Source organism: Mastacembelus armatus, chromosome 6 (genome assembly GCF_900324485.2).
Source record: "Mastacembelus armatus chromosome 6, fMasArm1.2, whole genome shotgun sequence".
NCBI lineage: Eukaryota > Metazoa > Chordata > Actinopteri > Synbranchiformes > Mastacembelidae > Mastacembelus > Mastacembelus armatus.
In genome coordinates, this window is record NC_046638.1 from 11,781,480 (window position 1) to 11,806,283 (window position 24,804).

A 24,804-nucleotide genomic window follows, 5' to 3' on the forward strand; every position below is an offset into this window, starting at 1 on the left:
GCCGCTGTGACCATAAGTGTCAGTTACAGAAAAATATAATATTAAAGTTTACATTTTTTCCTTACCTTGTGAGAGTTGTTTAACCACATCATCAGTAGAAGACCTAAGTGAGAAAGAGCAGTGTGACCACAAGCATCAAAACAACAAACATGTCTCCCCGTGACACGCAAACCACAGAACTGTGAAATATACTAAAACTTCACAGTAGTGCAAGTACAGAGAGTAAGTCAGATGTCGACTGATCTCAAATTTGTTAAAATTGTCTAAAAGTATATATTATATATTAGTGCTTATGAATTTGACTTTTATGTTTTTAGCATAGTAAACTGCATTAACTATCTGGTCAGGACCATTTTTTCATCATTGATCTTTTGATGACAGAGCATTCCATTGATCCCAGCTGGTCCAATCACCCTACTGTCCAATATCACATTTTGCTTTCTATGTTATTAAACAATAAAAGAATGTGAAGAAACATATCAAATGCTTCTTTCTACAGAACCTACTGGTTCGTTTGTGTATGTATCATATAACCTTGACACCCTGGTTGGAGTCCAGACTGGAATCTATTTGTAAAAGACACAAAAAAATCAGTGACCCCAGAAGAAAAAAAAACAAACAACCTTTATTTAAAAATGTTAAAGTATTGTTAATGTTGTGATAGCTCTCTGAGTTACTTGTACATTACAACATCAGAGTGAATTGGTTTACATTTAGTCTGGGTTTGCCTGTGTGAGCTCCTTGCTGTTAGCTGCTGGCTCTGTGCGGTTTAGAAGCATAAGCCCATCCCCCGCAGGGTCAGAGGTACACAGTACCCAGTGGTTGTTGTTCCGTTCAGCTTTGTGAGAATCCAAGAAGGTATGAGCTGTCACCTCATATTCTTTGCCATAAGTCGTCCTGCAGACAGATAACTGTTACCTACAGAACAACAGTGCATATGCAATAGTTCATACTTGGTTATTACTTTTCAGTGGACCTCCACAGTGACATCAGTCATGTTTTGGCCATATGAGAACAACACAAAACAAAAGTCCTTACATTGCATTTACCACAGCTGCATATTCCCCTTTGTTTGGGGGATTAAAAAATGAAAATGGAAAATACCAAAGGACTTGATCACCAAGAACAGCAAGAGCCTGGTTTGTCTTGCAGTGCACGACCAGTACTTTCACATTAGCCTGTCAAAACAAAAGTCAGTTGGTGGTTGTTTAAAAATCCTGAACAAAACAGAGGTGAAGTGAAGTAAAGCAAGCTCTATCATGTGTCCAGTTACAGACGTTGACAACAGAAAATAGTAAAGGTGCAGGAAAGACTTACAGGAACAGGGTGACCCTCATATTCAAGCCTCTCCTGAGGGTCAAAGTGGACTATTTTCCACCATGAGAGAAAGGAAACACCATCAACCACGTTTACTTCCTGAAGGCGGGACTTCTTTGCACACTTCAAAAGTCACAACAAAACAAGAAATGGTAGAAGAGCTAGTGAAAGTGACAAATATAACTACTGCATTGAGTGTTCAAGTGTGCAAGTAAGTCACGTTGACTTTAATGGTTTTCACTAAACATTAAAACTTGATATACCTTTTGAAAAGTTCGCAGGTCACTTGTCAAGTAAAGCTGAAGACAGAAAGCAAGATAAAAATTAGAAACACAAAGTGATATAATAAAAATAGAATTGTAACATAATATTCAGGTTACTTGACCTGGAAATCTCTAATAATGATTCTGAGGGATAGAAATACATTATTCCACAGATTATAGTCTATTAGATTTATATATGTGTTATATATGCGTGTGCATATGTGTACGCAAGTTCACTTACTCCCATGGCAAAGTCACTAGTTGTTTTCAGTGCAAAACTTTGCTCAAAAAGCAGAGTTGATCCTTCAGGACTCCCATCTACACTATAGTCACACAAGCAGTATAAAGTTATACATTTGGGAACATTACCATGTCTGTTGAGATGTATGTTGCTGTGCTTTTAGGTTGAGTTAAGTAGTTTGAGTGTGGTACCTGGTAATGATGAAGGCAGTGCGTATGCAAGGCTGAATTACTTTTCCAGCACTGATTTCACATGGGGCTTTAATGCCAGGTGATGGAATCTTTGTCAAACTGTTAGTGTCTGCATTAATGCATACCGCGCTGCACTCTCTGTTTTCACTTCCCATGTTCACCAACATCACAACATCACCAAAATGCAATCCACCATCCTTTGTCACAGAAAGTTCCACCTACATACATGGACAAAAATTATCTTCACCATCATCATTGTGAAATTATCGCTGCTAATAATGGGCTTAATTAATGAATAATTCAATGTACCGGTCTCAAAATGTTCTGTTTGAGGAAGTCCACTTTCTGGGCAGTAAGCTCACCCCTTGCTTTTTTCTCAAGATACTCCTTCTTTGCATCCTAGAAAAAACATTCATGTACATGATTTTTTCAGCCTTTATGCACGAGAAGGACAAAGTTGGCCTTTCTATAGGTGAAGCATGTGGAAACAATTTAACTTATGTTTAACTACAACTTTGTCATCGTAACAAAATTAGGACCATAACGTTAAATAAGATTGATGAGTTAACGATAACTAAGATTAGCCGATAACTGGGGTCTTCACATTCATTTAACGCTAGCTAAATAAAAGGTAAATTTTCATTTGAAAACAAACCTCTTCTAAGCACAAGTCCTCGTTCCAGTTTCCGGTTTTCACGTGTGTACGATAAGTTCTCACATGGGCCATTCTAGATATTTGTGCTAACCCGACAGTAAACGAGCTAACTTTGTTTGGTGACTGACCCTTGCAACATTGTAGGCATGGCCTGTGTGCTGGTTTCCATGGTGAGCACTATGGCAACCACCTGAGGCACTCTCGCTGATTGTCGCGAGATGGCGCGCTGATATTGCACATGTGATCATAATATATTGAGGAAACACGGCGCTGCGGTCGATATCACTGTGGTTTTACAGCAAGAAAGTTTCGAGTTCGAGTCCTTGTCAAATAGGGCGAGAAGTTACAAATGCCCGAACTGTATATATAGGACACTGTTACATTCATTTGCGTGTTTATTCCACAACATTTCATTTTTTTGTAGATAGTAACAGTAATATTTAAAATATTTAAGCTGGTGGTAAAAGTATAGGAATCTTTTACTTAAGTAGTATTTACTTGTAGTAAACAATATCAATACCACAGTGCATAATGCTCTTTTATAAGTAAAAGCCCAGAGAGATTGTTTTTTTCAATATTCCAGGAGCTCTCTAGGTCTCATGAAAATCCGAGCAGGGCTTTGGACAACTCTTATGTTGGTGCATACAGTGTCGTGTCAAATTGTGTTCCCCCATCAGGATCTGTTTCCCACATTAAAACTGTGTTTCATGTAGCGTGGTGAGGTGCAGGTAAAGGTAGCCTGTTTGAGTAGCACTGGAAATACTCATAGTACAAATTTGATTTTGAGGTTCTTCCTCTGCCACATAATACAGAGTCATCATGTAATTAGAAACTAAAAGACCTGTTCCATATTGACCCAATATGATACATACTTTGTTCCGTGTTTTTTTGGGGGTTTTTTTGAGAATCAGTTCTGTGCAGATCAATGGAAGAGATGGTTACATTATTAATACAGAAGGAAACCCTTCAGTCTGTCATATTCCATTATCCAAACACAGATGTTCTTCTCATCGTGACTCACAGTGCACCTAAAAATTGTAGGCCTACCTATACAGTAGGCTACTTAACAATACCTGTTTTTTTTCCATCACTGCTTCTCACAACAGCAGAAAGCCCACAACATAAATCAGTTTCATTAGAAATTTTCCTGTAGTGCTTCAGTATTGCAATGATATTCTCCACCAAATACACATATTGAAGTTTGATGTTATTGTCATTATCATCATGATTACCCTCAATAGCACACAAAAAATTAACACTTTTTCTTTCTAGTTTTAATTAGGAATAGAATATGATTATATATTGCTAAAAGTTCAGAATTCAGTTAATTCCAGAAACGATGCAGCTTCAGTCTATGCGTCATCAGTCTACGTGTCATCCATCACAGGATATTCTTTACTTATGTATATTTACTCTTTTGTATGCAATTAGTTTCTCACAGACGCAATCCAGACTGAATCTGTCCATGTGTCTGCTGCCCATTTTCCTTTGTGGGTTTTTGCTTTCTCTATGTCAGTGGCCATTGGCCCGGCCTCTAACTCCAGAACCGTTCGTGTGATTCAATTTGTGGTTTTCCTCCTTTGGTGAGTCACTGTCATCCTCCTCTTCATCGCTCCTATCGTCACCTTCCAGCTGGAGGATGAACATAAAAAAAGGTAGGAAATGAAGGTGAACTAACCAGTTTTCATACATTTTTTTAACTTACATTTATAAATATACACATAAAACCACTCTCAAACATACCTTGCTGAAGATAAACTTGAACACCATTCGTGAAATGAGAACAGCCCAGTAGAGGTGGAGTACCTGTAGAACCAACAGCATTATGTTGAAGAAATAGTAGCCAAAGAAGGGGGCAAACTGGTCCAAGGGGTACACCCATGTACAGTGGATTAGCCTGTTGAAGATATGTAGAGATAATATTTTTAGATTCTTGTGAGGTCATCATCATCATGCTGCATCCTTTCTTTTTTCACACTTACCAAAAAGGGAAAATAACAAGTCTTGTCACCATAAAGACAACCGTGAACACGACAAACATGGTGTTAGCAGTCTGGTGCCACTTGGCATAATTAAATACCTTTGCACCCTGTAAGTTAAAAACAGGAAAAAGTAGCAGCTTCAGTTCTTTGTTTTGAAGTAATAGTTCACAGCATTTCACAGCAGGCATCATTTCTATTGATATAACAATCTCCAGTAATTCCCCATATAAAGGATGCTAATGCAGAAAAATTATCAGCAGTCCTGAGGGGTTTTATTTCAACTCTACATTAACTAACATCTCTTTTTCAAGAAAATGTTTATATAAATGATGACATTACATTTGCTGTAAAATAAAAATTGGCCATGCAAGTCTTTGGACTAAAAACCCACACAGAGACGGGGAGAATGCGCAAACCCCACACAGAAAGGCACCACGGTCAAACAGGATTCAGATCCTTAACCTTCTTGGTGCGAGACAACAGTGCTAACCACCTCACCACCCATTTTAGCCATTATTATATCATGGTGGGAACTAACTACGTGAGAAAGGCAGTAGATGTAGGTCAGGACTACATAGAGAAAAGTGATATGTGTATGTTTCCATCCATCTATCAATTATCTATACACCTTATCCTAAAGAGGTACTGGAGCCAATCTTAGCTGATATTGGGCAAAAGGCAGGGTACACAGATTGCCAGTTAATCTCAATGCTGACACACAGACACAAACAAAACCTCATACTCATTTTCACACTACAGGCAATTCAGAGACACAAATTAAGCTAACCTGCATGTCTTTGGACTGTGGGAGGCATCCAAAGTCCATGTGAACAGAGAACATACAAACTTTACACAGAAAGTCCAATGATTGGCTGTGGTCTCCAACCCAAAACCCTCTTGTATAAATTTTATATTTTATTTTTTTATGTCTGTTTGTTTATGCAGAACTATAAAAATTTAATATAAAAAGTATTAAACCAGTTTACATGTACCACATAGATTGGCGCTGACCTCTAGTAGTATGTCAGATGAGTCATGGATTGCCATAACAAGTGTGCCGATACGGATGTAGTTTGAAATCCAGGAGAAACTCAGAAGAGTCAGTGTGGCTATATGATGAATCACCTGCTCCTTGAAGTCCTGTGCATAGTTAACATGCATATGATATCAAGATGTCCATCATAGGCTGTGCTAAAAATAATGAAATTGGTAAATAATATTTGAAAAAGTCAATTGAACAGATGCATACTGACTTTATGAAGCTGTACACTTACTTTCCGTTTCACATCAAACGTGAGGCTGAGGAGCAGAGAAAGGTAGAAGCCCATTTCCAATAGGTAATACCAGTATTGAGATGGTAGCATGGACTGCATGAACACATATCATCCATACATATGTTGAACATAACACATATTGTGATAAACCATCCAATGGCAATGGCATTGCAATGACAAAACATGTACCTGTTTAGGGAAGCCAGCCCAAACTTCCTTCAGGTTATAAAACCAAGGTTTCTAGAGAAAACAAGGTGAAAGGAGTTTAAGGGTGGTTGGAGCATGGCCATTACAAGGGCGTATGTTGGACAATAAGCCTATGTTTTCTGTTAGAAGAAAAACCTGGATACATCTAGACATATGAGATGGGTAGAGCAACAAGGATTTTCAAGTAACCCCCAAATTGGGAGGCAGTGGGATAGAGGTAGGATGAAAAAGACAAACTAAGGAGCAAAGAAAGCAAGTAAGGTAATTAGTACAATGGAAAAATTGTATCACACAAGGGTGAAATCCTGTAATAGAAAACGTTTATGATAAAACATATGTAAAGGCTAAAACTACTTACATCATGTAGAGCTAGGACTCCACCGACAAATGCAAATAAATAAAACACACATCTCCAGCTGTTGACAGATGAAAACAACAATATAACATACAGTAACACATACACAGATGTTCTCAGATCAGTGTAAAATCACACAGAAACGCACATACCTGGCCTCACAGAACCTCTTCCTAAGTCCTGGTCGCTCTTGGTTCCTCCTCCTCCTGAACCAGACTTGAACTCTTCTTTCAGGCCAGCTGGTCTTCTTACACAGAGCCCTCACATCAGCCTGGGACAAAAGTAAAATGATCCGGGCGTTACACTCTTTCCACAGTTGCATGCACAACGTTAAACACCAGCACTAGGGTTTACTTTCTGTTGATGACCAATGTTTGATGCAAATAGAATAATTTACTGTGCAGCTAATTTCAGTAACAGTGACTCAGAATGCCTGAAAATATCCACAACAGCAGATGTACTTTACCAGTACTTATATTAACTTATTAACTCAGCTTATTCATAGTTCCTGAGTGACCTTGGTACATAAAACACAGAATCCCCACAAAGTAATCCTCTTGTAATCCTTGATTTTTTTTTGTTTTGTTTTGTTTTTTGATTTTTATCAGATCAGGGTTGCATTAATTAAACACATTCCTTGAAAAGTGGACAGCTTAATACTTGCAAAATTCATACAAAATGATATATGGAGACCAAGAACTAGCTTTGTTTTCTAGTAAAGTTTGACATACCTGTGATAGAACCCGACCTTGACTGCAGAAGTATTTTTCTAGGATGGGGTTTGGTTCTGCTGTCAGACGTACCCTATCCCTGATTCCCCAAACATCAGCCAGTGGTGTTGCCAGGTACCTACAACAGAACACACAAGAAAAAAGTATATATCATTTTTTATAACACATATGGCACAGTACAGCTTTGCCTATTTCTTCTCAAAACAACAAAAGTGGGCTGATTCTTTGCAGTTCCGTAACAATGCTTGTGCAACATAATCCCCAAACTCTGAAACCAATGATTGCATTGCTAAGCTCACTTCAACATGGGCCCACTTATTTACGTACATACTGCACTCACCTCTCAAACAGGTATCTGACTAAAAGCAGGCAGAGGGCACAGGGCAGAGCACCATAAAGTTGAGAGGCTTTGGCGTAGACACGACCTTCTCTGTCCTCCAGATCAGACCAGGAGACGTTTACTGGCAGCCACAGATGCTCCCACCACAGCCACTCACTGATGGTCTGCAACATGATGCTTGAAAACACCTGACAAAACAAAATATTCTGTTTGACAACTACATTGCAAAACTTCTACTTTTACTAATATAAAACTGCACAATTAGAGAAATAATTAGTTGCAGTATTAGAAATTTGTAGGGATAAGGGCACTTGTTTCCAGGATTATTGTTCTATTAGTTGACCTACAATATATAAAAGAACTTTTATTGAAAAATCTTCATTCCCATCTCAAACAAGTGCCTTTTCTTATATCTATGAGTAGATTTTTTACTTGGGTGTACAAGAACTAATGTAATACTAACTACTGCATAAACTAATTTCTAAATAGCCTAAGCAGTGTGCAGTTCTGTAGCAATCAAACCAGTTTTCAAAGAAATACACAAAATCTCCAGGCTGGAATGCTGAAGCAGCTAAGGCTCTGGCCCATCTGGGTTTACTGCCAAAATAAACTGCTATTTTTATCTTGAATTGAAATGCCAAGCTTTTGTTGTGGCCACAAAACTTTCTCCTAAACACCCACTACTCTGTAACGGCTCAGTGAAAATGCAGTCATGGAGGACGTGCGTAATTTAGAGATGGAGAACTCCAGTTGATTTCAAAGGGCAAGAAAGATAAAGAAGGGTGAGGAGCAAGTCAAGTAGGTAAAGATTAAAGATAAGTCCTTTGTCTTGTGGACTCTGCTCATGACACTATAGATAAAAACATGTTATTTGACTACTTACTTTGAATAGACTGTCTGTCTAAACATAAAACACAAACATAAAATATTTGCAGTGATTCCCCGATTTACTCACTAAGACAGTGTAGGTCATATTCATGTGTCCCTGAACCTCAATGTTAGTTAATAAGTCAGCACAAGAAATCGAGCATACATACCTGCAGGCAACGTTGTGTTAACAAGTTCCAACAGATGAAAGTGAAGCTGAGGCAGAGGGTAGACAGAAAAAATGTGTGCGACAAAGCCCAGTGAAACTTAAGTAAAATATAATGTGAAACCCAAGTAGCCTCAACCCTCCACCTGAAAGGAAAACTTCCATTTTCTGTCTACAAATATCTGAGCAACTATATCCTTTGTTGCAAGCCAGTTCAGAGAATACAAGTACATGGTTATGTATACACACTCACCTTCAGTATGCCCACTGTGAGTAATATACTGCATATAAGATAACAGCCCACTTAGTTATATATTCCCTCTTTTGGCTATTGTGGAGCCCTTCTTCATAGCCAGTGTAAAAAGTTGAAAAAGAGGGCAAATATTTACTCATGAATTAAAGCCTTCCCTTAGCTCTACGATGTAGCTCAATGTGTGTGAGACAGCAGACATTAAGCATGCTGATTTTCGAGCATGCGTGTGGTCACTCACCTGGTTAGAAAGAATGCGATCCTTCCCTCCCACTGTCAGCTCTTGTGATCACACCCTTCTAACTGCAGCATGCCCTTTGACTTAGCTCAGCACTGGAAACCTCTAGCAGCCCTTACAGCATTTTGTATTTTCAGTATTCAGTTGTAAGCTGCAGTTGTCGTCTAAGTGTGGGACTGTTTGCATACTCTCACCTGTATGAATTCCCTTGGAATGCTGGGAAGCCCCCACAAAGGGCCCATTCACTAGTGGGCCAGGGGAGGAGGAGCCACATCATGGATAGAGGAAAAAAAGGAACTTTCACACACAAACAGAGAGGGATTGAAACATCAATATGCGAAAACAGTTGCTTGTGCTAATGTCAAGCAAATTAAACTGTGTGTGTGTAATTTTTAAACAGATTTATAGAATGTGGAGCAAAAAATCAACATCAGTGAGCATCCATATTAATACATAGAAAACTGTGTTTCACCACACACCTGTGGGGGGCAACAGAGTCAACACAATAGGCCATCTCCTAGTTAGAGACATGTTATGGGTGTCATGTTACTCAGCTTGCTACCTCTGAATAATGGCAGTGACTTGACATAACCTCTCATATGCTATAGATGAGTTGTTAACCTTATCTGCATTTAGTCTTTTTTACATTTTCTCCTTTCCTTTAATTATCCAAAGTCCTATAAGGCAAAACTAAGAAGAGTGAAATGCAACAGATCCAGCCCATGACCTTGAGAGAGAGAAGGAAAAACAAATATCAAAAATATGTAATCTTTTATTATAATTTTACATTTTTATATATCAAAACCTCTAAAAATAAAGAGGAGCTCTACGAGCGTAACTCTGGATACTTGCTGTGGTGTATATATTTTCATCATCCTCTGGTCTACAAGGCAGCACTGCTGCATATGGGACTGAAAATAACAGAAGAGCAGTGGCTGTTAAGCTGTGGCTTTGGGCAAAGACAAACAAAAAAAGAATACACGCACAATAGAACAGACAGAGTTAAAGTGGTGTTTTCTTTGGGCATTGCCAGGAGACTTTCAGCAGTCTCTCTGCTTTGTCCTGCATTCCCCTTGTCAGGATCAGCCTTAAACCACTGATCAGTATAAACATCTGTGTGAAGATTAACAGGATAAAAAGGAGGTACAGTTGATCTGGATGGTCTTGTTTCAGACCCCAGGTATTATGCAGGCAGACAGGGAGGACAGACAGAGGGGTAAGGTCCAGGCACATGCAGGAGAGGCTAATCTGGATAGTACTCCCCCTCCCTCTGCTGCCCACTGTCTCTTTCCCTTGCCTTCCAGCTCTCCTCATACTGGTGTGTTGCGTTTTAGTTCACTGGGGGAAGGGGGGATGTGGTCTCCCAGCTTTGTAAAACTGGTCGAATGACTAGGCTTGGACGAATGCTCTTCAGGATTGGGAGCTCTTTGTCGTAGAGGCAGAGTGGAGCACCTGGCTTTGCCCCGAGATCGTGGCTGCTGGTGTGGAGGGCCTTTCAGCATGAATAGTTCAATGGAGGTTTTGGGCTGTGGGGACTCAAGACTGGCTGATGGGGACTGTGTGGGATGCGGAGATGAAGGTGACACCAGTGTGTCCAGAGGAGGTAGCGGGCCGGATGAGGCTGATTGCTGGAGCCTTGTGAGGCTGGTGGAGTGGCTGGGCCGTGGCAAGCTGTAACAAGCCTCGGCCCCTCTGTGGCGGGAAGGCAGGGTGGAGCAGCGAGTCTTTGCCCTTGTGGCTGGCTCTCTGGGAGGAGGAGCAATTAGTGAGAAGAGTCTTGTCTCAATTTCAGAATTTGTAGTTTCTGCTCTGCACCTCTTCAGACTCTGGATTGAGCCTCTTTTAGATGATGAATGAGATGAAAGTTCCTGCTCTTTCTGGTAGCTCTGGTTTGAGCCTGAGTGGGGAAGCTCTGCATCTTTAGTTGTGCTTGAGGATGGTTCCTCCTCTACATAACAAGAAATTGAAGAATTATTCACAAGACACAAGACAAACACACTTCAACGTAAAAATGGAGAGCCGATCTAAGAGAATAGATAGAGAATGATAAAGTTTTCCCCGCTCACCTAACAGGCCCAGTTCATGCATGAAGGCGTCAAGATCAACACTAAACTTCTCATCATTTACTTCTTCATTTCTTTGTCCTTCTTCTTCTTTCTCTTCTCCCTCTGGCTCATTAGACATCTTTTCATCCTCTTTATTTATTTCTCCATCTTTTTCCATTTCTTCTATTTCTACCTGTCCACCCTTATCTTCTTCTATACCTCCTCCCTGTTCCTTTCCATTTCCTTCAACTTCTGTAAATGACTCTCCGACCTCCGAATCACTATCACTGGTCTTTCTAGGTTCATCCAAGCTGATCTCAACTTCTTGCTGCTCCTGTTGTTCTTCTGGTGGCGCTTCCACCACAATGTCTATGTTGGTGGGGAAGCAGGGGGTCGAGGGGTTTAGGGATTGAGATTTGGCACGTGCTTCTTGGTCGTGATTCAGCAGAAACTCCATCAGCATCATGCTCTCTTTCTTCAGCTGTTCCCGCAGAGACTGTGGTATATCAGGAATCATCCAGGCAACCAACATGCTGAGGAACATTGCAAGGTTCTGTAGGGAAAAATAAGCAATTTTCATTTCTTGCAGTATAAAATTACTTAGAAACAATACTTATTAACCACCACTGACATTACTTGATAATTCATCATATTTTTGTATAACTAGAGTAAAAAGAGTTCAAGAGTTCAGTGGATTTTGCGAAATATGGTACACACTTGGGAGCCACTGCACTAATCTACAGGCATGCATTCCTCTAGCTGATTGGTATCAGGGTGATATGACCTAAATAAGCTAAAAAAAAAAACAAGCCTGGCCTAAAACCACTGTAGAAATCCACAATTGTAAATATCTTCTTCATACCTGGAAGAATATTACAAAGGCCAGTTTTGCTGCCAGGACAGACCAGTACTGTTTAGAGAAGGTGTATGCATCTGGTGCCCATGGTGGGTCTCTGTAGTCCTTATACCTGTAAAACAGAGTGGGAATATTAGCAAGAAGGAACCTAGATCAGTATAAACTAATGTGTAATAGGTTAACTGGCAGAAAGAAAATGAAGTCATTCTTAGAAAGACTTTTCTTTGTAAATCCCTGCTACGTGTCACATTTTAGAGTTTCAGGAGACTCCAGACAAGTTAAAGTAAGAATTAAGCTGCCTGGCTCAAGGATTTACAGGAGGATCCAGGTAGGTCAAGGTTAAGAGAGTCACTCTCACCTGCACATGGACACTCCAGTGATCAGCGTGGTGTTGGGTGCACTGCCTGGTGGGAAGTTGCTGACATTAAAGTAGGACAGTGAGTGCTCTGTGTAGCCATTCATGGTACCATTTACACTGTAGATGTACTGGTAAACCATTCGTGGAACAAACTCTGACGTGAAGGAGATGACAAATGCCTGAGGAGATAAACAAGGAGTGGAATTGACAATACTATAGTATCACACAGCATCATACACCAAGTATAACTTGCATATTAAATGATTGTGAGCTGCTTTGACCTGTACATGGTAAAATATCATAACTTAATTTCAGTAGTAATACCTAATACAAATACATTATTATTTTGTGTAAATTCCGTCCATCTCTGCTGTGGTGCAGATGTACTACTGAGAGACCAAACTAAAAAATATCAGGGCGGATTTTTGTTTTTGGATATTTATATAGAATTACTGATATAATTCAACATCTATTTAAATGTGATACATGTTCTCCTGAGATTTTATCATTTATTTTTGACATGTAGGATTATTTTATTATACAGTATCCCTGAGGCTACTGATTACTGTGTTGTTGAGTCTTGCATTCCTTAGGGGGCATGCTGAGCTCTTGAAAGATGTTACACGTATGGGGTTTAAATGATCAAATGTTCAGTGTTCAAGACCTAAATTTTATGCATTTTAGTAAGACTTTCTTAGCCAGTAATCATGGGCATAGTAGACACAGCACATGTACACTCACACACTTACATTGGTAATGACAGAGAACTTGCTGATTCCATCGAGAATGTTGTACCAAATCCCTAGAGACAGCATGTGTACGAAAAGAAAGAAAGTGGGAAAGGGAGTGTGTGCGTCCATGGGTGCATTTGTAGTTGTATAAAGGAAAACAATGGACAAGGAGACAAAGAGACAAAAATATTAAGGGGCGGTGTGGAGTAAAGGGAAAGAAAGGTGATTAAAAGTTCCAGGATAGCTTATGTCACATTCACACAGAGGCTAACAGAGAGGACATGCTCTCATGTGTGATCTGTACCTATGTCTTTACACCTCACAGCATCGGGCCGTCGGATCTCTGTGACAAATTTTGCAGCGTCAAGGCGAATCTCAATGACATTGTTGAGCAGAGCGAATGCTGGCGCCAGTGGGAAAGAGGCCACAAACAGAGACACAAACCCATACTGGATCACTGTGAATATTTAGATAGACATGCACAGATTAAAAAAATACTTTGAGCAATTACAGCAGTGAAAGACAGCCAAAAGAAGAATGAGACTCACTCATTTCCATGTATTCTGGGCTGACACCTTCAAAGGGTTCAAGGGTGAAATCTTTGTCAAATTGCTGTTTTGGTCTCTTCTCTTCTGTTTCATTCCCCTCATATTCTGCTGCTCTCCTCATTCCTTGTTGTTCCTGCATTGTTCTATACATTTTTTTCAGCTTACTGAAAGAATAAATGGCAGAGGATAAAGCCCTAGCAAAAAAGAAGCAGTTTCGCAGAAACTGTAACATCTTCAGGAGTATTAAAAAGAAAAAAGAAAAAAACGTACGGTATAAGAATCTCAAACACATTGTTTTGGATGAGTTGCTTTCCCAGCATGATCATGCTGAGCTGGATGCAAAGCTCGATGAGGCAGCCTGGCGGAGCACACTATTGAAAAAAAAAAAAAAAAAACATGCATTCACTCAAAAGACAGATAAACATATGCTATATATATGCATGCACATAAAAAATAATCTGTATTGTGTATCTGAACCTACCTCCTCCATGCGATAGTCCTCAAAGACGTAAAAATAATCGCCAGGCCGCCCAGCAAACCTGTAAGCCAAGAGGAGCAAGTCATGAGAAGCAATAAAGACAAGAAATGGCGAGAAGTAAGTGAAGACTTTCTAAAACATACACACCTGCCCTTGAAGAAGGCCACGTAGAAAATAGGTGCAAAGGCGTTCATGGATTTGAGAAAGAAAGATTTGAAGATCAGCTTCTCTTCAAACTCCTCCTTAGTCTTAGGAAGTTCTGTTAGAAGGGAGACATAACACTTGCTGTATACAACAATAACATAACTAGTGTTCAGTGCTCAGCCCGAGCAGGACTCTCCATGTCTTTGTCACAAATAGCAGCTTTGTGTCTGTAGTTTTCTATTAAAGCAGCATAAACAAAAATCATTTATAGCCACTGCCTCTGGCACTCACACTTTTTACCCTTACTATCTGCAGCCACTGTTCTATTTAGTTAGGTATATTAGGTATATGTTGCTAAATTTTGTCTGCAGTTTGACATCAGATTCAGCTTACACAGTAATTTGTCAAGGTTTCTTTATTTAACGCTTTTCTTTGTAAAACAAAAATACCTAGTTCAGTCAGCCACACAGCAATTGCTCCATAGACCTCTTCTAGCACCAAAACAACCAACATGTTGAGGATGATCCCTGTGGTAGTGACGGTCATCCTCACGCTGGCCTTGGCTTCAGGATCAGGGTTCATTGACCACACACTTAGCATGCAGATACGGTAAACTGCAACCCCAAACACTGCCGAGAAGGTCACGAGGATCTGAAAACATTTTTGCATTATAAGCATTATAAGATTAAAAAAGGGATCAACGGAAAACAGACAGAGGTTTGAAGTGAGAATATGAACAGAGTGCAGTACCAGCAACAGTAAGGTTGACACATTGATGAGATAACCAGACAGGTGATCCTCAATGTCTAGAGACTCTGGCTCTCTCTGTCAAGCAAAAATGCATATAACTTCAGAACACCAAAACACACACACACCTTAGTGTATGCTTTAGTGAATAACACAGTATGTAATGCAGAGTAATGCTGAACGCATGTTCTGCACATGCACATTATGTTTTTTGTCTGGCAGGTATATGTTTGCCATCTAAGGGGACAGAAATCCCCTCCCTTTCTTCATCTGACTCAGTAATCTGGGCTAATCTGGGGCAGGTAAGCAGCTTTGGACTCAACCACCCACAGTAGGTGAGGGGGGTATCCTCTTCATGTACTTATATAAACACAAATAAACACTGTAAAAATGAAAAACTCAGGCTGAAGATGAGCTGCAAGATCTGCTTGCATAGCAACAGTGTGTTTGCCTTCACTTGATGTAGTGTAATTAAACGGATGAGATTATCCGACAGCAACCAAAATGTAGCACGTTTAAATCACCTCAGTGTAAAAGCCCTGTCTTCTACCCTCAGCAACTTTGTCCATGTAATGTTCTATGACACAGAGCAGTGTAGTGGTACCTGGGAGGCCAGCATCTGGTCTGTTTCTCCATCAACACCATCTCCATCTTGAATCAACTACAGCAGAGTGAACACACAGACACTGTGAGAAAAATTTGCACTTAAATAAAGTCAATTTAACTAACACTGTGTTGCACATAATAAACTTATATCTAAAACACACAAAAAACACCCTCATGTATGATACCTTTGTCTTTGACTGTGTTTTCATCTTAGCTTTTTTTTCCTGTAGAGCTTCTTCATATTCAGGCCTCAGCTCTTCCTGCAATGGACCAACACACAGGTGTTAAAATACATGGGACTGCATCACAAAGTGATAAATATATCACCCTTATAATGTTGTTTGAGCTACCATAGTGGCCTCACCAGTAATAGTTTCAGAAATCTCAATTAACCTTAAGACATAAAAGCAAACAATCCAAAGCATATTATTATAAACTACATAAAAGTTGCATTTCTAATTTTTTATTTTACTAACACTGCTATAAATACAAATACATTTTGTTTTAAAAATGTCTGCTTCACTTCTGACTTCAATCTGGCTACACTACAGTATAATACAATACACACAAGCTCGCCCACCTGGACTCGTTCCTTTAGTCAGCAGAGAAATAAATGAAAGAGAGAGATAGAGAGAAACAGAAAGAGAAAGATAAGAAAAGACAGAAACAGAGACAAAAATGTGTTAGGCTGGGAGTCTTTATGCTGTGACCCTGCTGTGTCATCTTATCCTTCAAGTGCACTGCTTTAAGACCAATCCCATTACAGCCCATTATAGGGTAAAGAGCTGTGTTTATGCATGTATACACAGGGTGGCCATGTCTGCATGTGTGTTCATTGCACAGTATTCTTGAATCTATTTTAATACCTCCTCATCCTCCAAGCTCGTAAGGTCCCATGCATGTTTCAAATACATCTGTCGCCTTTTCCAATGCTCAAGGAACCAGGCAGCTACAAGATAATACACACACAAGGAATATTAAAGATCACTAGTATTACTAATAAAATTCATGTCATTTTAAACATTGCTTGACTGCTCAAGAAAGTCTTAAAAGGTACAGTATGTTTTAGAGAGAGACAGAAAAGGGAGGCATTGCTGGTGCAGCAGCTGTCCTCTCTGTCCTTGTGCAATGTGTACTCAGAGCTTACTAAATGTGGAGCAACGCTGCCATTATTAACAGAGACATTTTTTGTGGTTCACTACTGATTAAAAATTATTTAAATACATAAAACGTTTGGAAAGTCTAACAGAAAATTACATGTAAATAGATATAACAAAATCCCTAATCCGCATTTATTGTAGGATACCTACTGTAGGTTCACTGTCATCTCAAAGATGAACAGTAGAATTACATGCCAGTTAGCAGCTTGACATTCATATACCGTATAAAAAGACTCAGAGTTACACCGATACTGTTACCAGAGCACTTTGTGTCAGTGCACTTCAATCACTGAACCAAACCCAGTACCCAAGCATCTGGTATACTGATGCTATAAATTTGTCATCTTTCGCCAAAAGATAAGCAACAATTTTCATAATGTTACATAATTAACAGACTAATAAATTAATACCAGCCGAGACTGCTTTTTGCGTTAATAACTGCATACAGGATTCATTTGTATTCAGTATTGTTTCCAGTAGTAGAACTACCATTACCACTTCAAAGAATTGTTTTTTTTTTCATTCTGCTATCTTATCTTGATCAGTGCTCACATATGAGCAAGTTGCCTATGTCAACATGTCAGTCCTGGTTAAATAAATAAAGAATACATATGTGACCAAAATGTCACTCCTTCTGTCAGTGTGCAGGGGCTGGTTTGTTGAGAAATCCTATTCTTGCTGTATCACTATCAGGAAATGTATGAGAATATATAATTACCCCACAGAGACATGAAAATAGCAAAGAGGACAGTGGCTCCATTGTCAAACAGGTACGAAGCCCGGGCCAGTGAGCACACTGTACTGAGACGCCAGTAGTCACACACTCCATCACACAGCGGACACATGGTAAAGTTCAGGCTGTCATCACATGTCTCCTGGCTGGAATATAAATGTGTAAAGAAAAAAAAAACCAACACAACAAGATTAATGTAATCACATGTACAGTGATAATACAATGTATATTTGATGAATAATACTCTGTATCTGCTTACCTTGGCACATTGGCATCCACAGTAAATATGCCATACAGGAAGACAATGATGCCCAGTACAGAGGGAGGGATGAGGAGCTGAGTATAAACACCAAGCCAGGCAAAATACAACCCAATCTGTTCGCCGAAGTATTTCCTGTTCAAATAGACAATGTATCAACTAACTGCCTCAAGGAATATCTAAAAATTTAAAGGGTACAAAGGTTACTAACTACTGTCATGTTCCTCTGTGTATCAGTTTATTAGGTTTAGGCATACCCTGAGTGTTAACTTTATGCATAAGAAACTATTAATCTAATATTAATCTTAACATTTCAACAAACAACAAAATCAAATTTGTTCCATCTTGCACTTGCACACACATGTGCAGTCTCAAGCTATTGCTTGGTTTTTATTTTTTGTTTTTATTTACCTGATCAGGTCCACAGGTTGGTATTTATGCATGACTCCATAGTTGGCCCATTCTTCATGGAGGGTCTGAAGGACATTCAAGCACATAGCAAAAGTAAATAACTAGTTAATGATTCATTACCCAAGACAAAGGCAGGTGGTTTCTCTTCAATGTTTTTAAACCAAACAAATTATCTTTGGATTATTGATTTTCACTGCACACAGTAAAATGTTTTACATCAACAATTCAAAAGCATCATCACTTACTGAATGACTTCAGCAAATTACACTTATATCTGAACAAAATGTACCAAGCTTTCAACCACCCAAACAAAAAATTCTAGTGTCTAGTTTCTGGTTGTAAAAAAATTAATTACCTGATATAATGAATCCTATACCACAAGACTCTACAAAATAATGTATGCCAACTGATCACAGTTGTGAGACCAGCTAAAGCTTCTAAAAAAACTTGTGTTTCAGTTGTGTGACAGAAGCAAAACAATATTTAGGTTTTTAATAATGTAGTCTTTTCCCACCTCACAACACACAAATGCTATTATCCCCTATGATTCCAGTAAATGTGGCAGGCTTGTTTGAAAAGAGTTTGTCAGTCACATTTGTCAAACCCACCTGTCTGTCATTTCGCTGATCTTTCTGTCCTCTCCTCGTGAACGACCCCTAAAACAAAGGTCTTTACTACTTTATAGTGTATCATTTTTGCCACAGTTAAAGATAAGGGTAGGAATAATATTCTTTTTTTCTATTATTATTATAATGGTTTAACTTTAGTTGCTATTTTTCTTATACTCACATCATGCAGAGGGAAGGCAGAGTCATAGACACCCCGAGCCAATAATGAGTTGATGCCTTATGATACAGAAAGCAAGTGTAAAACAATCCTACTGGCACAGTCAGTTTTGTGACTAGTGGCATATGGACACAGATAACCCAAACTTTGAGTAATATTATGCATAGAATGGTATGAAAAAGGAAAATAAAACAGCAGAAGGTTGATCTCACCAGTAGTTTGGCAAGTTTGTCTGCAGGTAGTGCGTGAAATAATCTCAGTCACCTAAACAACAACATAGCAAGGTACAAATGGAACGCAAGCTCAAATACATATGAAAAAAAATACAGAATATATTCAGCAACTGGCAAAAAATTTCATTGAAAATATTATAGAATATTTATGAATACTTGTTTTTGAACTCACAATTCTGCTGCGTGTGGCATTGTCAAATACAGTCTCTGTTGACCTGATGTCATATCTGCAGTAAATGACAAGAAGTCGCAGAGCAAATGTGAGTATTAACAACAGACCAAAGTTATGAATTAATGTTCAAATCTGCACCTTTAGCCACTAATTTCTCTTTGTTTGCAGTACATGGCTTATAAAATTTTCATTTTAGTGGTGTGACCAATAAAAGTTCAATTTATGTGAGAGCTTCACAATGTTACGATAAGGATGATAAAAGCTCAAAGCCTGCAGGTGATTTAGATATTAGGGTGTTAGGTAAATCACTAACCATGACTAAAGTGCATGTGCCCCTAGCCAAGGACAACTCCTAAAGTGAGTGTAACAGAGCAGGCACTCACAGGTGGAGCTTGTCTCTGATAAAAGGGTGTTTAAGGGTTTTGAGGCGGATGCATGTCTGTGAGTCTCTCTGGATGTCAAAGTCAGGGACGTCTGGTTGAAACGGTGTGTTGACTTTGGTCACAAAGGCATCCCATGTCCCAGCAATGCCCGTCCTTTTCCGCAACTCACACTTCTGCTCCATAAAGACATACACCAAAAATGATTTAGATCTTATATGTCAAACAATCTGTATGTTATATTTACTATACTACATGTATCTATCCTATTAGTATTCATAGCCCATCCTACATCTCTGACATACATAAAACTCCTCATCAAATAGGGTTGTAATGTACAGCTAAATTCATCATTGGCAAATGGTCAAAATCTTTTTTAAATCTTGTATATCAAGTGTGAAAAGCACTGTGTCAAACTGCTGACCTTTTTCACAGGAACTTTGATCTTCTGAAGCTCTGCTTCTCGGCTGAGAATCGGCCATGGGATGTGTAGCCGGATAAACCTTAAGCCATTTGACCTCTACACATAAATATACACATGAATAAAAAGTGTGAATGAAATAAATGCTATATACATTACTTCATCACATCAACAGCTGTGTGAAATTATGTGAAATTTGGATAACGACTACAAAAGTAGGTTTTAAAGTTGCTATCAAAGTACTACTGTCTCCTTTTTATCTCTTTGTTTCTGCCTGTCCTGAGGCAGCCATATTAAATTTCTCTAAACCTGTAAGTATGCGACTTTGTGTTATCACTGTTCTGTAGGAAATCCCAATCTTTCAAGCTGAGAACACCCAATCCTGCAGAGTATGTCAAGTGAGCGCAATTAACTGTTGTGATAAGTACGCAAAAGCCACCACAGCAAATTATCAGTTTTAACCTTGTGAAAAGATTGTAAAAATGTATTTGCAGTTTATAGAGGAAAACTAGTGTAGACTCACTCAATTTGTAACTTACACAAGCAACATATTCAATCCCTGATCCACAATTCTCTATATTCAAATGAATCCTTAACTCATTTACAAATCCTGTTGTGCTTCTGAAATATTCCCCTAATCACATTTGGCCATTGGCAGGCAGATGCACACTAATATAGTACACACTGAGCACATTCTTCTAACTCTAAAAAAAAACACTTGCAAATACTTTATACCGCTTGACAAAAAACATCCTTCTTGTCATTCTTATAATCACATTATCCTATCTTATACTATACCACTGAAATTAATAAGTTTTGTCTTTAGTTACAGTGCAGTCATTTCCTACTGCTTAAAGGGACAAGTAGAGTCTTATCCTCAACCAGTTTGGCAGCCATCCAACCTCAGCATTTGTGATGCCTTGTGTTGACCCATAAATGTGTAGGAGTGTGTAACAGATACAAAAAAAAAAAAAAACTATTATAATTATTAAACCATTGTAAAGTCAGATACACACCTCTTTGTCACGCTCTATCTGTAGTCCAGCTTCCAGTAGTCCTGCCTCAAACTCCTCCCTCATTAAAGCCTTTTCCTCCTCAGAGAGCTTTGGCTCCTCTGCATCTCCTGCAGGTGCACTTGCCTCCCCAGACTCTACTTCCCATAGGCCCGGTATTGGTATTGGTATACTCCCATTGGATGCAAGGGAAAGGTGAGCCCTTGATGCATGTCTTTTTTTGTATTTGTAACACAGGACATAGTCCACTTTTCTCTTGCCATCAGAGAAATAAAGCCCAGGGCCTAGATCAATGCCGGATTCCTAACAAACAAACACACACACACACACACAATTAATGAGATGAGTGATGAGGGTTATTAGTTGAGAATTTAGAGAATAATGTAATAATGTAAAGTAATAGCATGACAAAGATTTATGTGTGTGCCACAGGATGTTAAAGCCAGAGGATGTTTATATTCAGAGGAGACCATACCGGGGGAGGCAGCTCGTTTTCGCCAGGGGGGTTGATGGGACCTCCGTTGATGACATCGAGCCCAAGCCCAGACAGTGAACGGGCCAATGAAACAAGCTTAAGGGAGTGAATGGACGATGACTCACTCATTTCTGTGGTCATAAGCATACATTCTTTTGCGTTTCATCCCTCTGTACATGAAAAGATAAACAGGCGTTTAGCGTTCAGAAGTTGGATAACTTGGCAGAAGTTATCATTGTAATTCATAGTTGAAATGCATTAAAATACAATATTTTTTAACAGGTTTTCTTTCATCTCAAATTTAATAACTGCTGTAACAACTGAATTTCCCCTTGGGGATTAATAAAGTACTTCTTCTTCTTAATTTTGAAGAGTCATTTACCAGTTATTTAATGTGTAGGCATGTCAAGCCAGAAGTATGCACTGCAGAGTAATTCTTGTTTGATTGTATTCTCACTTGTCATGCGTGAAAAATAACACTGACAGATCAAATCTAAGCCAAAGTTAAGCCACCTTTTCTCTTTTTTATCCAACTGGAGCTGTAGACTCAGATTAAGCTCACCCTGCAATCCAAGCAGAAAAATTTACAATGTGTTTGGGTAATTTTGTCACTGGGCTCATTCTTTGGAAATAAAGAATGAAATTTTAAGAGACAAGTGAGTCGTTAGGTCTGTACTAGAACCACATGTGTATCCTCAGACATCCATGCACCTGTAATAGACATAAAATGAGATACATTTTTAAGTGCATGTGCACAAACTGACAACCAATCTTCTTTATGTTTGTAATTCAGTTTCTGAGCTGTTAATCAGGTTGAGAAAGAACAAATAAGATAATAATGATAACAGCATGCATAGATCTTAGGATTATAGGGTAAAGTCTGATGAGTCTTTCCACTATCCATCACCTATTCCTGTTTAGGGTCACAAAAAAAGACAAAAAAACCAATCCTTATCTCAGCTCTCTTTGGGTGGTCTAATCCATCAGTACAGAGTGGCATTTTGTACAGGTACCCAAACTTTTGACAAGTGACTCTCCAAAATTAAAGAGATGGCTACCTGACCTCCATCAACACATGTTATAGAGCTCTTGTAAACATGCACGGATGGGCCCCTGGGCACAGATGTGCAAAAGGCGCCCGTCTCTACAGGAATAAGAATCACACATTGAGCAACCCCTTGATGTGTAATCAGCTTGTGTTGTCTCTGTTGTTTTACATCTGTTTTTAGCTCATTTGTGTCCATTTTCAGAACCTTTTATTACTTGTTTAGTGTCTTTTTTAGTCACTTTGCATCTATTTTTTCTTTTTTGTGTGGCTTTTGTTTTTGTCCAACAAATGAAAAGTCAATCTACCAAGGCTAACCGTCCCTACATAATTCTCTAGTCTAGGAACTCCTTCTGGCCCCAGGGCCTCAGTAGTCCATCCATGCTTATTACTGTAGAACAGACTAATCAAACTAAAGTGCTTGATTTGAAGGACACTATTATTGATGGGTTTTATATTTAGTTATATTTCACCAATGCTATTGTGATTGTTTTTGGATCTGAGATTGTTTATCTTAAATGTTGCTACCACATGTTCCAAGTATGCCATATTAGCTGATTACCCATGATACCTTTTCCTCAGTGGCTGATATTCTTCCATCTTCTGTGAGTCAATATGCACATGCACTTAGGAGGCACTTTAATTAGGCAACAACCAAAACACCAGTGACAGGCCATCCTGTTTTGCTGAACGTTTTTTCAGGCTCTTACTATTTTCTCTTCTCTGTCAACAACATATTCTACAGTGTGGTCACATGCAAGGAAAGACACCACTGATTTTAATTTATTAGGGTTAGGAGTTTATATGGAATAATTTATGCGCTTATATGGTAATTTTCCAAAATCCCAACATAGAGGTCTAATATGAGGGTGTATAGATTTTGTTTGATTTTCTTGTTATTATTGTATGTGACTGTTATGCATCATCATCATTATTGTTGTTGTTGTTATTACCTATGACTCTCGATAATAATTTTTCTGTTCACTGTGAAGTAGGCACAAGAAGAATGAGCGAAAGCGTCTCAACGTGGGGCTTAGACGTCTGTAAGCTTGCTGACATCTCAACAGCAGGGTCTGGAAAGTCAGCTGCACCCTCACACTAACATTAACCGAGCAGAGTGCAGCAGGGGAGCGGTCTAATACTCTCTCTCTCTTCTGGAATACAGCAGATTACACATCGCTAATTTTAACAGCTGCTTGCTTTTTTTTTTTTTTTCTAACGCCATAGCTGGAAACACTAGCCCACCAGTAGGTTTTTAAACGAGCACACGCGAATATTTCAGTTTGAACTTTTGTGAAGAGACCTCGTGCTTTTAGAAGTAAACCTGTCTGTAAACTTTCGTTTTTATTAGGCAAAATATAAATAAATAAATAAAGCAACAAACAAACACGTTCCAATTTTGTAAAGTAATCCCCTGGCAGGTTATTCGACAAATATCAGTTTAATTAAAAGCAACAGTTGAGTGTACGCAGATGACCGGATGAAAAAAAAACAGCACTTTTGCACACATCACTGCTGTCACCAGTGGTTTAAAATAATAAGCTCAAATTTTATTATTAAGCTCTGTTTATGGAGCAGTACACTCTAACAGCTACAGTTCAAATAAAATGAGTCCCAAAGTGCAAAAAGATGCTGTCAGAACAACAGCAGAGAACATAAATGAGAGTAAAAGTGAGGAAGGTCAAGTCTACCGGTTTTTATTTCATGTCACACCAAAGACCAGTTAAAAAAAAAAAAAAAAAAAAAAGACTCACCAGTATTCGTGGAGATTCACTTGTCTACGTAGACGGCTGATAAGAAGCGGAAGGTGCAGAGCTGGAGAGCTGCTGAGATGGTGGACAATCCGCGCGCGCCCCCGGAACCCCTGGCTTAACACGCGCGAGCACAGGGCGGCTAATTCCCTGACCGTTCCACATGGGAGGGGAGGAAGGTGTGATGGATATTAAGCTACTGCTGCCAAGTGTGTGTGTGTGTGTGTGTGTGTGTAACAGCTTACAGGTGACAAGGTTGGAAACTAAACCTTCGCCTTCCTCCTGCAGTCATGCAAGCAATAAAATAATTACACTAACAAAAGTTACCAGGCTCTTATTGAAATGGTATAATAAGCAGCAGTAAAAGCACAAGCA

At 39.1% G+C, this 24,804-nt stretch overlaps 3 protein-coding genes across 6 annotated transcripts; all 3 read right to left on the minus strand.

Annotated features, from left to right (window-relative positions):
* Positions 1-292: 292 nt before the first annotated feature.
* cfap161 (cilia and flagella associated protein 161) lies at positions 293-2,803 on the minus strand. Of its 2 annotated transcripts, none has more exons than XM_026312045.1 (8): positions 2,668-2,803; positions 2,322-2,411; positions 2,013-2,230; positions 1,822-1,903; positions 1,581-1,616; positions 1,318-1,440; positions 1,105-1,178; positions 293-897 (listed from the first exon to the last, which is right to left on the minus strand). In XM_026312045.1, exons 1-8 carry the CDS (start codon positions 2,737-2,739, stop codon positions 714-716), a joined length of 879 nt encoding a protein of 292 aa, XP_026167830.1. In that variant the 5' UTR covers positions 2,740-2,803; the 3' UTR covers positions 293-713. The 2 variants fall into 2 exon arrangements, with proteins under 2 accessions (XP_026167830.1, XP_026167831.1); XM_026312046.1 differs by having other exon boundaries at positions 769-918.
* Positions 2,804-3,926: 1,123 nt separating this feature from the next.
* Positions 3,927-9,271, minus strand: cers3b (ceramide synthase 3b). Of its 3 annotated transcripts, none has more exons than XM_026312043.1 (11): positions 9,081-9,271; positions 7,557-7,744; positions 7,217-7,334; positions 6,638-6,756; positions 6,489-6,546; positions 6,113-6,163; positions 5,924-6,016; positions 5,661-5,789; positions 4,650-4,756; positions 4,411-4,564; positions 3,927-4,299 (listed from the first exon to the last, which is right to left on the minus strand). In XM_026312043.1, exons 2-11 carry the CDS (start codon positions 7,727-7,729, stop codon positions 4,180-4,182), a joined length of 1,122 nt encoding a protein of 373 aa, XP_026167828.1. In that variant the 5' UTR covers positions 7,730-7,744; positions 9,081-9,271; the 3' UTR covers positions 3,927-4,179. The 3 variants fall into 3 exon arrangements, with proteins under 3 accessions (XP_026167828.1, XP_026167827.1, XP_026167825.1); XM_026312042.1 differs by lacking the exon at positions 9,081-9,271 and adding an exon at positions 8,843-9,022; XM_026312040.1 differs by lacking the exon at positions 9,081-9,271 and adding an exon at positions 8,512-8,535.
* Positions 9,272-10,387: 1,116 nt separating this feature from the next.
* Positions 10,388-24,496, minus strand: LOC113133293 (anoctamin-2-like). The gene is made up of 28 exons (XM_026312010.1): positions 24,433-24,496; positions 21,634-21,803; positions 21,162-21,461; positions 20,149-20,244; positions 19,728-19,900; positions 19,345-19,399; positions 19,152-19,203; positions 18,943-18,998; positions 18,762-18,809; positions 18,154-18,218; positions 17,743-17,877; positions 17,469-17,629; positions 16,457-16,539; positions 16,171-16,182; positions 15,776-15,850; positions 15,589-15,645; positions 14,988-15,062; positions 14,687-14,888; positions 14,241-14,352; positions 14,097-14,154; positions 13,886-13,986; positions 13,616-13,779; positions 13,372-13,524; positions 13,086-13,138; positions 12,337-12,515; positions 11,985-12,090; positions 11,144-11,675; positions 10,388-11,025 (listed from the first exon to the last, which is right to left on the minus strand). The coding sequence occupies exons 2-28, from the start codon at positions 21,778-21,780 to the stop codon at positions 10,388-10,390; spliced, it is 3,888 nt and encodes a 1,295-aa protein (XP_026167795.1). The 5' UTR covers positions 21,781-21,803; positions 24,433-24,496.
* Positions 24,497-24,804: the final 308 nt, after the last annotated feature.